Here is an 18960-nt window from a genome sequence, read left to right on the forward strand (position 1 = left end):
TCAGCAGCACCTCCCAAACCCGCGACCTCTTCCACCTAGAAAGACAAGGGCAGCAGGTGCATGGCAACACCACCACCTCCAAGTTCCCCTCCAAGTCACACACCATCCTGACTTGGAAATATATCGGCCGATCCTTCATCATGGCTGGGTCAAAATCCTGGAACTCCCTCCCTAACAGCACTGTGGGAGCACCTTCACCACACGGGACTGCAGCGGTTCAAGAAGGCGGCTGACCACCACCTTCTCGAGGGGCAATAAATGCTGGCCTTGTCAGCGACGCCCACATCCCGTGAATGAATCAAAAAAATCTACTTCATGTGGCAGCGAGTTCCACATTCTAACCAGTCCCTGGGTAGAGACGTTTCTCCTGAATTCCTTATATTGATGACCCCCAGTTTTTAATACCCAAGGAGTGATTCCAAGTGACCAGTTTACATACTCGAGCTGATTACAAGGCATTAATTTTATCAAGGATTTCAGATGGTTCACTTGTAAGATAATGATTACCTGAGAATTTGCCAGATGTACTCTAATTGAGGAGCCCATGTATCTGTGTGTAGACTAAAGGATACTCCGACAGCACATTGATTGGAATCTAGTTGAGGAGCTTGGAAGGTTTATGTAGAAAATAATGGACACCTTAGAGTGAGTTAGGTTCTGGCATTTAGGTGTTTTATGTATGGTGAACAGCTGTTGCTGATGATTCTGATGTTCCCATTTACACCTCCTCACCCTGACCTCTCTGTCACGGCCTCCTATGCTGTCCCAATGAAGCTCAACATAAGCTCGAGGAACAGCACCTCATCGAAACATAGAAACATAGAAGATAGGAGCAGGAGTAGGCCATTCGGCCCCTCGAGCCTGCTCCGCCATTCAATGAGATCATGGCTGATCATCCAAATTCAGTACCCTGTCCCTGCCTTCTCCCCATATCCCTTGATCCCTTCAGCCTTAAGAAATACATCTAACTTCTTCTTGAATATATTTAATGAATTGGCCTCTACTGCCTTCTGTGGTAGAGAATTCCACAGGTTCACCACTCTCTGGGTGAAGAAATTCCTCCTCATCTCAGTCCTAAATGGCTTACCCCTTATCCTTAGACTGTGACCCCTGGTTCTGGACTCCCCGACCATTGGGAACATCCTTCCTGCATCTAGTCTGTCTAGTCCTGTTAGAATTTTATAAGTTTCAATGAGATCCCCTCTCATTCTTCTAAACTCTTGCGAATATAAGCCCAATCGACCCAATCTCTCCTCATACGTCATTCCTGCCATCCCAGGTATCAGTCTGGTGAATCTTCGCTGCACTCCCTCCATGGCAAGAACATCCTTCCTCAGATAAGGCGACCAAAACTGCACACAATACTCAAGGTGTGGTCTCACCAAGGCCCTGTACAACTGCAGCAAGACATCCTTGTTCCTGTACTCGAATCCTCTCGCTATGAAGGCCAACATACCATTTGCCGCCTTAACCGCCTGCTGCAGTTTCTTTCAATTCTTTCAATTAGGCACTTTACAGCCTTCCGGACTCAACATTGAGTTCAACAATTTCAGATCATAACCTCTGCCCCCATTTTTTCACATGGCTGCTGTTGATTCTGATATTCCCATTTACAACTCCTCTAGACCCATCTTTTGTTTCTTTACTTGTCCCATGAACATCTCCTTTTGCCTTGCACCATTGTCCCTTTGTCATTTAATCTCTCCTGCCTCCCATCCTATCACAGACCTTCCCTTTTGTTCTTTCCTCCCCTCCCCACGTTCCCTGCCTCTGTACTTGCTTAAAACCTGTTGCATCTCTAACTTTTTCCAGTTCTGACGAACAGTCATCAACCAGAAATGTTAACTCTGTTTCTCTCTCCACAGACGCTGCCTGACCCGCTGAGTGTTTCCAGCATTTTCTGCTTTTATTTCAGATTTCCAGTGTCTACAGTACAGGAAACTCTTTTTTACCCGGCACCGACGGGACCGGCGTGGTGCCGGTTTATCAAAAAGTCCGGATTACAGAGAGGTATAGTAAAAGGTACGAGAACCCATACACAGCAACAGAACAAGGCTTCCCTGTTGCTTAGCAACAGGTGCAGGAACCCCGGCCACAAGATCCAGGCATCCCTGTTGCTTAGCAACAGGTGCAGGAACCCCAGCCACAAGATCCAGGCGTCCCTGTTGCTTAGCAACAAGTGCAGGAACCCCAGTTACACAGCCACAGATCCAGGAATGGCCACTAATATGAAGTAAAACTTACCTGAACCTACTCCTGAACTTTGCTGGTTAACAGAGATTCCCGGTTATTTGGGTGCCGGTAAATCGAGAGTTTCCTGTATCTTGTTTTATGTATCGTATATTGAGTGGATTTCCAGATCTCCAGCGCCTGAGAAATCCGAGGCATTCGAGCGAGCCACAGCAGGAAATCTAATCGAGGGGCTCAGATAGTTTAGATATAAGGAATAATGGACTTTACCTTTTGAGCAAGCAGAGGAAGGGTGGAATCGAGATGATTATCATCACCAGCACAACGCATGCCAGAACAACGAAAAGCTCAGTATCTAAATAACACAAAGAAATGTATTGAATGAAACTTTCATTAAACTGATTGGGTTCGAATTTCCAAGCCCCGTGGAGGCGGGTTTGGAGGCGGGAGTAGTGGGAAAATTGCAGAATTGGGGGACAGGAACCCATCCCGCCCCCAACCCGCCTCCGTGCCAATGTCCCAGGAGGCGGGTGCCCGACCTGTGCTGGGAGCCGCCTCCCCGAGGCGGGAAGGGGGATTAGTGCCAATTTACTGCCTGTTAATAGGTAGTTAACAGGCAGTTTTTTGCCTAATTCCTATTTTTAGCCCTGAAGCGTGGGTTTCCCGACGGCTCCGAACCACGGCAAGTTAGCGAGGCGGACCGTCGGTCTGAAGGGGTTGGAGGGGTCGAGATGTCTGTTGTGCAGGTGAGTGATGGGTGCATGTGTGCAGAGGTAAGTGTGTGAGGTAAATGTAAAGTGTTTTAATAAGTTTTACTTACCTTTACTTTCTCCTGCAGGCTTCCTTCCTTCAGTTCTCGGGAGTCCCTCAGCTCACCGGCACAGAAAGCCGAATGGCCGCTGAACTGTCAAAAGCTGCAGCCTCTGCTTTCTGGTCTGGAGAGATCTCTAACTGAGTCTGAGTAGAAGGACTCAAGTTAGAAGACAGATTGTCAGTGTTTGACAGCTTCACAGAGCTGTCAAACGCTGATTTTTCATCTGTCAAAAGCTCTTGACAGATGAAATGTCAATCAGTGACATCACCAGTAACCAGGTGTCCCTTAATTGAACGTATAATTTATTATTATTGAATGTATAATTTATTATTATTTATTACTGTTGTTTTATTTATTATTACTGTATTTCTATTAGTATTTTATCATTGTTATGCCATATTTATTCCAATGTTGGGAGGACTTGTAAAAATCAACATTTCATTGTGCAGTACACACGTCTGCTGCATATATGACAAATAAAAATTGAATTGAATTGAATTGAATTGAATTGGCCTGCTGAGCCCGCTGGGCGGGCTTAACAAGGTCAATCAAGGGAAAATAGCGTGGGTTGGCCACAAGTCGATGGAGGCGGGACTACAACCCAAAAAGTGGGAGTCCCGCCTCCATCACATCCCCATTGATAAATTCGAGCCCATTTTCTTTGTAATGCTCCTTTAAGAGAGCCTTGCTTTTATGTGGCCCTTACACTGTCCGCTAAGTTCTGGTTCTGTACCGTGATTGTACTGCACTGCACACAATGTTTTCGGAAGAAGTGCCTCGATGATGGCTACAATTGTGTAGGAAAAAATGAACAATTTATATTTTAATGTTTTATACGTGAACACACTGTGCCATGGAATGGTGGAGTGGGGGTTTATATCCATGGGTGAGGGTCATTTTAACTTTTTGGCAATATTGGTTTGACTGCCCGTTCAAACCACGTTGCCCAGTGTCCAAACTCGCACCAAGTCCCGTTCGCCCATCACCCTCTGTGCTCGCTGAGCTACATTGACTCCCGGTCCACGAACACCTTGATTTGAAAAGTCACATCCTTGTGTTCAAACCCCTCTGTGGCCCTCGCCCACTCCCTAGCTCTGTACCCTCCTCTCAGCCCTACAACCCTCCGAGAGCTCTGCACTCCTCCAATTCTGGCCTCTTGAGCATCCCCGATTTTCCTCGCTCCACCATTGGCGGCCGTGCCTTCAGCTGCCTGGGTCCCCAAGTGCTGGAATTCCCTCCCTGAAGCTCTTCGCCTCTCTCTCCTCCTTTAAGGCATTCCTTAAAAATCTACCTCTTTGACCTAGCTTTTGGTTACCTGCCCGAACATCTCTTTATGTGGCTCGGTGTCAACATTTTGTCTGATAACGCTCCTGTGAAGCAACTTGGGATGTTTTTACTACATTAGAGGCGCTGTATAAATGCGAGGTGTTACTGTTGTTAGACACCTCTCCCGATTTTCAATTTAATTGAAGTATAATCACTGCACTAATCTGGCATTGCTTGTTTGACACTATCGCCAACCATGGTTCCTCATATGTGGATTGCAATCTCAGCTCTGGCGTATGGCACAGCTCCAAGCACAGACCCAACGCTTTCTCATGGGGAGAGTGGAAGGGAATGTTTCAGGGAGGATTCTGCTGGCTGCCATTTTGGGGCCTGTAACTGGGCTAACATTACCAGAGGCCTACTACCAGGTTCTCGGCTCGCATGGTAGCTGCGGGGGACCGAGAGAGGAGAAAAGGGGAAGAAAATCATAAACGCCTTAAAAAAGAAAGAAGCAACAATGTTTGAACGTCCAAACCAGCTATAATTTTCATTTAGGGGATTTTCGAGATGGTGGCTAGCTGTGTGTGGAGAGAGGTGAGGGGGGCCAGTTACAAATGATTACAAAGTATTTATAGCGCAGAAACAGGCCATTCGGCCAAACCGGTCCATGCTCCACACCAGCCTCCTCCCACTCTTCTTCATCTCATCCTATCAGCATATCCTTCTATTCCTTTCTCCCTCATGTGCTTATCTGGCTTCCCCTTAAATGCATTTGTGCTATTTGCCTCAACCGCTCCCCATGGGAGCGAGTTCCACATTCTCACCACTCTCTGGTTGAAGAGGATTCTCCTGAATTCCCTATTGGATTTATCGGTGACTATCTTATATTTATGGCCCCTAGTTCTGGTCTCCTTCACAAGTGGAAAGACCTTCTCTACATCTACCATATTTCATAATCTTAAAGACCTCCATCAGTTCACATTAACAATGGGGAATATTGTTGCTGCAAAGAGGATATTGGAGAGGTACACAGTGCAAATGACGCACAATAATAAAATACTTTTCAGTAACGTCCGAGTAAATTATTCTACACCTGTTGTATAAACAGTATACTTTGAGGGCTATGAGATACCTAATTTATCCTTCTAATAAGACTTTGAAAGTCATCAATTCTAACATTGCTTTTTTACTTTGATAAAATAAAATGACCATTGCAAGAAGAAACTATCAGGATTCAGTTGTATTCTGCCTACGTACCAGCGTTAGTCTCCAATGTGACCTCCTTGCTCCAGTCACTCCATGGTCCAAGGTAGCAATTGGGATCGCCTCGTAGACATACTACCTTTGCCCTCACTCTTATGCAATATTTACTGGAAGCGTCCAGTGATTCCTTTTGGAGCATGAATGATTTGTTGTCCTGGGGAATCCTTAGCACTTTGGCATTCTGGCACAAGAGAAAACAAGTGATACTGTAATTGACAATGTTCTATTGGTATGGATTGCTGTTTCAATCTGTTTCCATGTGAGGACTTCTTACCGAGAAATAATGGGACTTCTGATATTTAAAGTTAACCATAACTTTACATAAAATTACACTTGAAATTTCATAGCGTCATTATTCCTGTTGTAACCAAAACCCCATTCAATCCAAAACCAGCAATGGTTCAGAAACGTTTGTTAGTATTTTCCAACCTGCTGCTTTTGTGAGGCTATCAGAGCCATTACTCTCTAACGCTCTCTCTCTCTCACACACTTACACACACACCTCACATACACAAACACGCACACAAACACGCACACAAACACGCACACACACCTCACATACAGACACGCACCTCACACACACACACACCTCACACACACACACACCTCACACACACACACCTCACACACACACACACCTCACACACACACACCTCACACACACACCTCACACACACACACACACACACACCTCACACACACACACACACACACACACACACCTCACACACACACACACCTCACACACCCACACCTCACACACACACACACCTCACACACACACACCTCACACACACCTCACACACACACACACACACCTCACACACACACACCTCACACACACACACACACACACACACACACACACCTCACACACACACACACACACACACCTCACACACACACACCTCACACACACACACACACACACCTCACACACACACACACCTCACACACACACACCTCACACACACACACCTCACACACACACCTCACACACACACACCTCGCACACACACACACACCTCACACACACACACACACACCTCACACACACACACCTCACACACACACACACACCTCACACACACACCTCACACACACACACCTCACACACACACACACACCTCACACACACCTCACACACACACACCTCACACACACACCTCACACACACACACCTCACACACACACACACACACACCTCACACACACACACCTCACACACACACACCTCACACACACACCACACACACACACACCTCACACACACACACCTCACACACACACACCTCACACACACACACCTCACACACACACACACACCTCACACACACACACCTCACACACACACACCTCACACACACACACACACCTCACACACACACACACACACACACACCTCACACACCCACACCTCACACACACCCACACCTCACACACACACACCTCACACACACACACACACCACACACACACACACCTCACACACACACACACACCACACACACACACACCTCACACACACACACACACACCTCACACACACACACACACACCTCACACACACACACACCTCACACACCCACACCTCACACACACCCACACCTCACACACACACACCTCACACACACACACCTCACACACACACACACCTCACACACACACACCTCACACACACACACCTCACACACACACACCTCACACACACACACACCTCACACACACACACCTCACACACACACACCTCACACACACACACACCTCACACACACACCTCACACACACACACACCTCACACACACACACCTCACACACACACACCTCACACACACCTCACACACACACACACACCTCACACACACACCTCACACACACACCTCACACACACACACACACCTCACACACACACCTCACACACACACACACACCTCACACACACACACACCTCACACACACACCTCACACACACACCTCACACACACACACCTCACACACACACCTCACACACACACACCTCACACACACACCTCACACACACACACCTCACACACACACACACACACACCTCACACACACACACCTCACACACACACACCTCACACACACACACACCTCACACACACACACACCTCACACACACACACACCTCACACACACACACCTCACACACACACACCTCACACACACACACCTCACACACACACACCTCACACACACACACACCTCACACACACACACACCTCACACACACACACACCTCACACACACACACCTCACACACACACACCTCACACACACACACCTCACACACACACACCTCACACACACACACACCTCACACACACACACACCTCACACACACACACCTCACACACACACACACCTCACACACACACACCTCACACACACACACCTCACACACACACACACCTCACACACACACACCTCACACACACACACCTCACACACACACACCTCACACACACACACCTCACACACACACACCTCACACACACACACCTCACACACACACCTCACACACACACCTCACACACACACACCTCACACACACACACACCTCACACACACACACCTCACACACACACACACCTCACACACACACACACCTCACACACAGACCTCACACACACACACCTCACACACACACACCTCACACACCTCACACACACACCTCACACACACACCTCACACACACACACACCTCACACACACACACCTCACACACACACACACACACCTCACACACACACACACCTCACACACAGACCTCACACACACACAAACACACACATACACACACCTCACACGTGCACACACGGCGAAGGCGGCCCTGAAGACCTATGCCTGTCACTGATGTATGATTGCAACTTACATTCCAATGTTCTTGCACCTTCTTATAGTGGATTTCATATTCTGTGTGGTATTTAGTGGTCGTGTTGTGCATGCTTAGTTTATATCTCCCATCAGGCAGAGGCTGTACGGTCAAGATGGAAGGGGGATTTGCTTTAACTGACAAGAAAAGACAAAAACAAATGAAAGCATTTCACCCTGCACTGCGGCTTCAACTTAGAATTGGGCGATTGTGCTAAGTATTGGGGTGACACTCAAAGGACAGTAGACCGCTATGTTCTCCAAATCTCCTCCTTCTATCTTAGGCTAATTTGGGCTGCAAACCTATTCCACAATATAGAAATTCCTTACAGCTTTTACATTTGTATTAATGTGGCTGGTGTCCCCCATTGTTCCCCACTGTTCTCCCTCTCTGTTCCAGTGTCAGCCCTGGCTCAGTGAACAGCACACTCGCCTCTGAGTTAGACGATTGTGGGTTCAAGTCCCAATCCAGAGACTTGAGCACAAAAATCCAGGCTGACACTCCAGTGGAGTGCTGAGGGAGTGCGGCACTGTCCTAGGTGCCATCTTTTGGATGAGACATTAAACCGAGGCCCCGTCTGCTTTCTCAGGTGGATGTAAAAGATCCCATGGCACTATTTCGAAGAAGAGCAGGGGAGTTATCCCCGGTGTCCAGGGGCCAATATTTATCCCTCAACCAACATAACAAAAACAGATGATCTGGTCGTTATCACATTGCTGTTTGTGGGAGCTTGCTGTGCGCAAATTGGCTGCCGTGTTTCCCACATTACAACAGTGACCCCACTTCAAAAGCACTTCAATGGCTGTAAAGCGCTTTGAGACGTCCGGTGGTCGTGAAAGGTGCTATATAAATACATGTCTTTCCCCTGGAAGGTATAGGTTTTTCTTGGCATCTCCTGGTACCTCAAAAAAGAGTTCACATGCAAGCCTGGGCAATTAGTGAAGACCATCGCAGTCAATGCTTATCTGTCCCTTACCCTAAAGTCCACACCCAACAGGGTCGCTGGACAGCCATCAAGAATTGGAGTTTTCTTTCCCCTGTCTAGCGTAGAGATACCGAGGATCAGTGTGGTGCTGGACTGCATAGCTCAGCTCCATACTGTACGCACAAACTAGGAACATAGGAACAGGAGGAGGCCATTGAGCCCCTCGAGCCTGTTTCACCATTCAATGAGATCATGGCTGATCTGCGCCCTAACTCCATATACCCGCCTTTGCCCAATACCCCTTAATAGCTTTGGTTAACAAAAATTTATCAAGCTCAGATTTAAAATTAACAAGTGAAGTTAGGAAACACTTCTACACCCAAAGGGTGGTAGAAGTTTGGAACTCTCTTCCGCAAACGGCAATTGATGCTAGGTCAGAGTTCCAAACTTCTACCACCCTTTGTGTGTAGAAGTGTTTCCTAATTTTACTCTTGCAATGTCTGGCTCTAGTTTTTGGACTATGCCCCCGAGTCCTAGAAAGTGAGCCTTCAAAGGAACTCAGCCCTGATTACTGTTGTACACGGGCGAGATGACATACAAAAGGAGAGATCGTTCTCCATAGGAGCAAAAGTAAAATGGGAGAACGAATCAAAGGAGGCAACGTTAATAAGACCAGTCTCCTCTGGTCTTTCTCCTCCTGTTCCTTCAAAGCTCCGATCACACTGCCTGTTATTGCTCCTTAGACGTGGCTCAGTGGGTAGCACTCGCGCCTCTGTTCATGAAGGTTGTGGGTTCAAGTCCCACTCCAGAGACTTGAGCACAAAATTCTAGGCTGACACTCCCAGTGCTGGACTGAGGGGGCGCTGCATTGTTGGTGATGCCGTCCTTCAGATCAGATGTTAAGTCAAGGCCTTACCCAACTGCCCTAGCGGTTCAGAAAGATTTTATGACACTATTTGAAGAAGAACGGGGAGGTCACTAAGTGCCCAACATTTCTCCCACAACCAATAGAGGTTTTTAAAATTATGAAAGGTTTTGATAGAGTGGATACAGAGAGAGTGTTTCCACTTGTGGGGAAGAGCAAAACTAGAGGCCATCAATATAAGATAGTCACCAAGAAATCAAATAGGGAATTCAGAAGAAACTTCTTTACCCAGAGAGTGGTGAGAATGTGGAACTCGCTACCACAGGGAGTGGTTGAAGCGAATAGTATAGATGCATTTAAGGGGAGGCTGGACAAGTATATGAGGGAGAAGGGAATAGAGGGTTACGCTGATAGAGTTAGATGAGGAAAGACAGGAGGAGGCTCGAGTGGAGCATAAACGCCGGTATGGACGGGTTGGGCCTGTTTCTGTGCCGTATATCCTATGTAATCCTATGTAATCAAACACCACCAAAAACAGACTGACTGATCATTCGTTTCTGGATTGCAAAATGGCTGCTGAATGAATCTACGTCAGGACAGAGGGCTGTTGGGCATCTGTGAAAGCACACCCAATCACAAGACAGCGCCTTCAGGAAAAGAGGGGTGAAGAGGATTGGGGCCCGAAATTCTGGGGTCCCTGTCCTGCCACCGAAAGTGTGGGTCAGGTGGGACTTCCCGCTTCCACCGTGACTTGGAGTTGACCATGTCCCAAATTATGGGAATGGGGTCATTTAGTCAGCCAGGTGCAGATGGCCTGTGACCGTACAGGCACTACAGAGGTGCCAGCCTCGAATGCAAGGAGAAATTGGAGCAGTATTCCATTGATCTGACGGCGGGGGGGGGGGGGGGGAGGGGTTGGGGTTGGGGACGGGGTGCGGGGAAGTCAGAACTCTTTAACGAGCCAGAGTAAAGGTTCTTCCCCCATAGAGAAACAAACTCGTCCATTATTGGGTCATCGATCACCTCTGAAATGAATGGCTTTTCCCCTTTCGGATCTTTGATGTCTTCTTAATGCCCAGTATGGAACCTGCTCTCAGTAGGCCTGTCTTCTGATTGGCCAAAGAAGCACATGTTGCTGGGGTACATATGAACCTATGAAATTGACGGATGGGAATAGACCAGCTGATCTAAGGAAGGATACACTTGCCTTGGAGGCAGTGCAACAAAGGTTCACTAGATTGATTCCTGGGATGAGAGGGCTGTCCTATGATGAGAGATTGTGTAGAATGGGCCCTATACTCTGGAGTTCAGACGAATGAGAGGTGATCTCATTGAAACATACAAGATTCTGAGAGGGATTGACAGGGTAGATGCTGAGAGGCTGTTTCCCCCTGGCTGGAGTGTCTAGAACTAGGGGGCATAATCTCAGGATAAGTGGGTCGGCCATTTAAGACCGAGATGAGGAGAAATTTCTTCACTCAGAGGGTTGTGAATCTTTGGAATTCTCTGCCCCAGAGGGCTATGGATGCTGAATCGTTGAGTATATTCAAGGCTGAGATAGATATTTTTGGACTCTAGGGGAATCAAAGGATGTGGGGATCGGGTAGGAAAGTGTAGTTGAGGTCGATGATCAGCCATGATCTTATTGAATGGCGGAGCAGGCTCGAGGGGCCATATGGCCTATTCCTGCTCCTATTGCTTATGTTCTGATGATCCATCAAGCCTGCCCCACACCATGATGGTTGGAGCATCATGATTAAAGTCTTCCTCCACCCCACCCCCAACCCCACAGCCATGTAATCTCCTCGGAGAGGCAAGACAAAAAACAGAAAAGGCCCAGGACCAATAAGGGAAAAAAGCACCCTGGGAAATTCCTCTCCGACCTCCCCCCCTTCAGGCAATCAAAACAAGTCCAGAAGATCACACGGACCAGGTGTTAGCTGTAAAGACAACCCAGGAATGCTCAAGACATCGCCCAAAAGATGGCTGCCGACATAGAGTCATAGAGTCATAGAGTTATACAGCACAGAAAGAGGCCCTTCGGCCCATCATGTCTGCGCCGTCCATCAATCCCTGTCCAGTCTAATCCCATTTTCCAGCATTTGGTCCATAGCCTTGTATGCAATGGCATTTCAAGTGCTCATCCAAATGCTTCTTGAATGTTGTGAGGGTTCCTGCCTCTACCACCCTTTCATGCAGTGAGTTCCAGATTCCAACCACCCTCTGGGTGAAAAAGTTCCTCCTCAAATCCCCTCTAAATCTCCTGCCCCTTACCCTGAATCTATGCCCCCTTGTTATTGACCCCCCTACTAAGGGGAAAGGTTCCTCTTTATCTACCCTATCTATGCCCCTCATCATTTTGTACACCTCAATCAGGTCCCCCCTCAGCCTTCTTTGCTCCAAGGAGAACAACCCCAGCCTGTCCAGCCTCTCTTCATAGCTGAGGCGCTCCATCCCAGGTAACATCCTGGTGAATCTTCTCTGCACCCTCTCCAAAGCAATCACATCCTTCCTATAGTGAGGCGACCAGAACTGCACACAGTACTCCAGCTGTGGCCTTACCAGCGTTTTGTACAGCTCCATCATAACCTCCCTGCTCTTATATTCTATGCCTCGGCTAATGAAGGCAAGTATCCCATATGCCTTTTTAACCACCTTATCTACCTGTTCCGCTGCCTTCAGGACATGGCGGAGGAGAGCAGAGGATCTGCCCGCTGATTGGAATTTAGGGCAGAACATCACTGGAACGGAAACCCAGGCAGATCTGGAGGCGGCTTTGCATCGTCTCCCAGCCCAGGAAGTTCGGTGGCCCTGCTTTTAACAGAAATTCTGATTCAAAGTTAATAAAGTGATTTGATCAAAGTTTTCAAGATATTAAGGGGAACATAATTGTAGGGTAGCTAGAGAGAAACTATCTCCGCTGGTTGGGGAGTCTAGGATTAGGGAGCATAGTCTAAAAATTAGAGCCAGACCTTTCAGGAGTGAAATTAGGAAACACTTCTACACCCAAAAGGTGGCAGAAGTTTGGAACTCTCTTCTGCAAAAATTGCTGTTTGCGGAAGAGGGTTCCAAACTTCTACCACTCTTTGTGTGTAGAAGTGTTTCCTAATTTCACTTGTTAATTTTAAATCTGAGATTGATAAATTTCTGTTAACCAAAGGTATGAAGGGATATGGGGCAAAGGTGGGTATATGGAGTTAGGTCACAGAAACATAGAAACATAGAAGATAGGAGCAGGAGTAGGCCATTCGGCCCCTCGAGCCTGCTCCGCCATTTAATGAGATCATGGCTGATCATCCAAATTCAGTACCCTGTTCCTGCCTTCTCCCCATATCCCTTGATCCCTTTAGCCTTAAGAAATATATCTAACTCCTTCTTGAATATATTTAATGAATTGGCCTCAACTGCCTTTTGTGGTAGAGAATTTCATAGGTTCACCACTCTCTGGGTGAAGAAATTCCTCCTCATCTCAGTCCTAAATGGCTTACCCCTTATCCTTAGACTGTGACCCCTGGTTCTGGACTCCCCCGCCATCGGGAACATCCTTCCTGCATCTAGTCTGTCTAGTCCTGTTAGAATTTTATAAGTTTCAATGAGATCCCCTCTCATTCTTCTAAACTCCAGTCATGATCTCATTGAATGGCGGAACAGGCTCAAGGGGCTCAATGGCCTCCTCCTGTTCCTATAATATTCCTTGACAAACTGAGATTCATTGGTACAATAAATGTTAAAACCATGCTAAAGCAGCCGAAGTGATTGAACGCACTGTTTTTATGTGGTACAAATATCTTTGCTGGTTCGGCGAGCTTCAGGAACACCGTATAATTATCCAGAGCCTCCTGACCATCCACGGGTATGTTACAGCGATGAACTGTGAGATTTGAAAAAGTGTGGAGTATCACTGATGGCTGGCATTCTTTGGTTCTGCAAAGTGAAAACGTTAACATTAATAAAAGGATAGTCATCATCATTGAATAGAATAAGAACAAAACAAAGTAAGACTTGCATTTATCACAGAAACCCCACAGTGCAGATAGAGGCCATTTCGGCCCATCGAGCCTGCACCGACACATATCCCACCCGATCCCCGTAACCCCTACACCAACACATATCCCACCCGATCCCCGTAACCCCTACACCAACACATATCCCACCCTATCCCCGTAACCCCACGTATTTAATCCCCCTAACACTAAGGGTCAATTTATTATAGCCAATCACCCTAACCTGCACATCTTTGGACTGTGGGAGGAAACCGGAGCACCCAGAGGAAACCCACGCAAACACGGGGAGAATGCGCAAACTCCACACAGACAGTCACCCGAGTCCAGATTCGAACCCGGATCCCTGGCGCCGTGAGGCAACAGTGCTAACCACTATGCCACCGTATATAGCGCTTTTCAGGACGTCTCAAAATGCTTTACAGCCAATGAAGTGCAGTTGCTGTTGTAATGTAGGAAACGCGGCAGCCAATTTGCGCACAGCAAGACCCCATGAACAGCAAGGTGATAATGACCAGATCATCTGTTTTAGTGATGTTAGTCGAGGGATAAGTATTGGCCCAGGACCCTGGGGAGAACTCTCCTGCTGCTCTTCTTTGCAATAGTGGCCACGGGATCTTTCACATTCATCTGAGAGAGTTGCCGGGGCCTCGGTTTAACGTCTCATCCGAAAGACGGCACCCTCTGACAGTGCAGCACTCCCTCAGTACTGCACTGGAGTGTCAGCCTGGATGTTGTGCTCAAGTCTCAGTGGAGTGGGACTTTGAACCCACAACCTTTAGCCTGTTCAATTTACCATCAACATTGAGGCCCATATTCAAGTCCAGCTGCATCAAGTAGACCATGAAGGTACCAGTTTCAATTCCTGGACTGTGCTAAACTAGCTATTTTCTGAATGACTACTTCCGTCAAGTATTCACAAGGGAAGGTAGAATTAGCAATGTCAATTAGTGTCAGCTGTGGCTCAATGAGTGGCACTCTCGTCTCTGAGTCAGAAGGTTGTAAGTTCATAGTCCCACTCCAGGGTGGGAGTGGAGCGGAGAGTTAAAGTGACGGGCGAGCTCATTTTAAAACTGTATTTGACCACATCTGGAGCATTGCGTGCAGTTTCGTTCTCCTTGTTTCGAAAAGGATACTCAGTTATTGATGGGGTTACAGAGAAGAGTTACACATTGATCCCACAACTTTAAGGGAATGATGTATGAGCAAAGATTTGACTACCTTGGGTCTTTTCTCTCTTGGAAGGAGGAGACTGACCGAGGATATAATAGAAAAGTTTAAAGTTATGAAAGGTTTGGACAAATTGGATTCAAGTGATCCTTTCTGTCCTGTGCAGAATTTAAGCACAAGGGGGTTATTTATACAAATTAAGGGCAACATGAGAAAATAGGAAATGCTGGGGGAACTTTTTTACTAAAAGGGTGGAACAGCACAGGTGGTGGAGCAAGAAACCTTAATGGGTTAGCGGAACAGGCTCAAGGGGCTGAATGGCCTACTCCTAATTGTCCTTGAGAATGTGGCGGTGAGCTGCCTTCTTGAACCGCTGCAGCCTGTGTGGTGAAGGGACTCCCACAGTGCTGTTAGGGAGGGAGTTCCAGGATTTTGACCCAGCGACGATGAAGGAACGGCCGATATATTTCTAAGTCAGGATGGTGTGTGACTTGGAGGGGAACTTGGAGGTGGTGGTGTTCCCATGCGCCTGCTGCCCTTGTCCTTCTAGGTGGAAGAGGTCATGGGTTTGGGAGATGCTGTCGAAGAAGCCTTGGCGAGTTGCTGCAGTGCGTCTTGTAGATGGTATACACTGCAGCCACGGTGCGCCGGTGGTGGAGGGAGTGAATGTTTAAGGTAAATTTAGGACTATTTAATACAGAGAAGTGTGAGGTGATGCATTTTGGCAGAAGGCACAGGGAGAGGCAATATACACTTAATGGCACAGTTTTAAAGAGTGTGCAGGGACAGAGGGACCTGGGAGTTAATGTGCATAGGTCCCTGAAGGTGGCAGGACATATTGAGAGAGTGGTTAGCAAAGCATATGGGATCTTGGGTTTCATAAATAGTGGTATTGAGTACAAAAGTAGAGAAGTTATGCTGAACCTTTATAAAGCGCTGGTTAGGCCACAACTGGAGTATTGCGTCCAGTTCTGGTCACCACACTTTAGGAAGGATGTGAAGGCCCTTGAAAGGGTGCAGAGGAGATTTACCAGAATGGTTCTGGGGATGGGGGATCTTAGCTACAAGGACAGGTTGGAGAAGCTGGATTTGTTTTCATTAGAGCAAAGGAGGTTGAGGGGGTGATTTGATAGAGGTGTGCAAAATTATGACGGGTTTGGATAGGCTAGACGGGGAAAGGCTGTTCCCACCAGTTGATGGTACAAGGACTAGGGGACACAGATTTAAGGTTTTGGGCAAGAGATACAGGGGGGATGTAAGGAAAACTTTTTTACGCAGCGAGTGGTGAGGACCTGGAACTCGCTGCTGACGGAAGTGGTGGAAGCGGAGACACTCAATGTTTTCAAGGGGAGACTGGATAGGCACTTGAGGGAAATAATCTTGCAGGGCTACAGGGATAGAGCGGGGGAATGGGACTGACTGGATTGCTCTACAGAGAGCCGGCACGGACTCGATGGGCCGAGTGGCCTCCTTCTGTGCCGTTATGACTCTGTGGCTCTATTTGCTGGATATTTTTCTTCACACAAAAGGGGGTCATTTTAACTTTTTGCCGATAGTGTAAAACGGGCAAGTTTGGATCAGCCGCCTATTATAAAGCTAGAAGTTAAAATTACCCGCAAATAGCGATCAACATATGGAATAGGCTCCTGGATAGAGCAGTTCAGGTAATATCCCTGGAATCTTTCCAGAACCAATTGGACGATGCAATGGAAGTACTACAGTATAAGGTCCTTATGGATGGACGAGCTGAGATGAGCTGAATGGCCTCCCTCATCCACAATGGTCTTCTGATCTTGTGCGATCAGGATGCGGATGGGGGCTACTACAATTGGATTGTAGCGTCCCCTGGGCTGGAGATGAGAAGGAATTAGCCAGGTTTAAGAACCCTTGATCCCCGCTGATCTGCTTACTTACTCAGAGCTATTGGCTTTTCCGTAGTGGAGGTGGAATTCAAAATATTTACTGGACTCGTTTGTTACTTCCCAAGTGCATTCAATCTCTTGGACACCATCGTAGGCACACTGCAGATTTCGAGGCATCACCGCCGCTTCAGCTGGGAATGATCAAGGCAGACTGTTAGCACTGAAATATGGGGCTGGATTTTGCCAATGGGGAGCTTTTGGAGGCGGGACTCCTACTTGTCGGGTTTTAGTCCCGCCTCCATCAACCTCTGGCCAACCCACGCTATTTTCCCTTGATTGCCCTTGTTAAATCCACCCAGCGGGCATAGCAGGCCAATTAAGGGGAAGCCGGTTACAGAGCACGTCAACGTATGACGTTTCATCTGTCAAAAATTTTTGATAGATGAATTGTCATCGTTGGGCAGCTCTGTGAAGCTGTCAAACACTGACATTCTCTGTAGTTTGATGAGTTCTTGAATTCAAGACTCATCAAACCTCTTCCTTTTGCAGAAATTAGATGGTTGTTGCATTGGAGAATGCAGCAGCCATCTGTCGTCTCTGCCGCGGAGGTGCGAGACTCTCCGCATACCCACCGACTGAAGCCTGCAGGAAGAAACAAAGGTAAGTAAACTTTTTCTAACACTTTCCACTTATCTCACGTACTCACCTCTCCACACTTGCACCCATCACTTACCTTCACAGCGCACTTTTGCACCCCTCCGATCCCCGCAGACCCACTGCTCGCCACAGTGACCCTGGCGGTGTTCGCAGCCTTCGGGCAGCCTGCACTTGTGAGGGTAAAATGGGGATAATCCTCTTATCTGCCTGTTAACTACCTGTTAACAGGCAGTTAAGTGGCTGTAATCCCCTTCCCGCCTCCGAGGAGATGGGCCCCGGTGCGGGTCGGCTACCCACCTCCTGGGAAGATGGCGCGGAGGCGGGTTGGGGGCAGGATGGGCACCCGCCCCCAGATTCTGCCATTTTCCCAGCAGTCCCGCCTCCATACCCGCCTCCCCAGGGCTGGCAAGATCGCGCCCACAGAGCAGGAGTCTTAGTTCGCTGCACCGTGGTTGCTGCTTGTTTTAAGTTTGCTTCCATAGTCTACAACATGAGTTCACAAGTTCACCCGTGCCACCACGGGGCAGAGCCGAGTGCAAACCAAGCAGCTCCCCAAAGGGAAGGATTATACAGAAATTACAGCACAGAAACAGGCCATTCGGCCTAACTGGTCTGTGCCGGTGTTTATGCCCCAACACGAGCCTCCTCCCACCCTACTTGAAGAGCACAGAAGGTTAACCCGGAGATTTAATAGAGGTGTTCAAAATTATGGCGGGGGTGGTGGGGGGTTTTGATAGAGTAAAGAAGGAGAAACTGTTCCACTCACAGGAGGGGCAGTAGCCAGAGGGCACAGGTTTAAGATAATTGGCAAAAGAGCCAGAGGGAACATGAGGAGAATCTTTTCCCCACCGCGAGTTGCTGTGATCTGGAACGCGCTGCCTGAAAGGGCGGTGGAAGCAGATTCAATAGTAACTTTCAAAAGGGAATTGGATAAATACTTGAAGGGGAAAGATTGGCAGGGCTACGGGGAATACTCGGGGGTGTGGGAGGAATTGGAGAGCTCTTTCAAAGAGCCGGCACAGGCACGATCATAGAATCGTAGAATGGTTAC

The 18960-nt window shown here is 47.9% G+C and overlaps 1 protein-coding gene across 3 annotated transcripts in view; it reads right to left on the reverse strand.

Annotated features, from left to right (window-relative positions):
• The window catches only part of LOC147099460 (cytokine receptor common subunit beta-like), a 64586-nt gene that overhangs the window by 9821 nt on the left and 35805 nt on the right, over window positions 1-18960 (reverse strand). For all 3 annotated transcript variants that reach the window (XM_085969634.1, XM_085969635.1, XM_085969633.1), the window contains exons 7-11: window positions 17305-17443; window positions 13986-14143; window positions 8430-8566; window positions 5528-5714; window positions 2461-2545 (exon numbers count right to left, since the gene is read on the reverse strand). In XM_085969634.1, coding sequence (XP_085825760.1) covers window positions 2461-2545; window positions 5528-5714; window positions 8430-8566; window positions 13986-14143; window positions 17305-17443 — 706 coding nt within the window. The remainder of the gene's footprint in view (window positions 1-2460; window positions 2546-5527; window positions 5715-8429; window positions 8567-13985; window positions 14144-17304; window positions 17444-18960) is intronic.

The sequence above is a fragment of the Somniosus microcephalus genome, chromosome 28 (assembly GCF_052327205.1).
Source record: "Somniosus microcephalus isolate GS21.2 chromosome 28, FLI_Smic_1.0, whole genome shotgun sequence".
NCBI classification, from domain to species: Eukaryota; Metazoa; Chordata; class Chondrichthyes; order Squaliformes; family Somniosidae; genus Somniosus; species Somniosus microcephalus.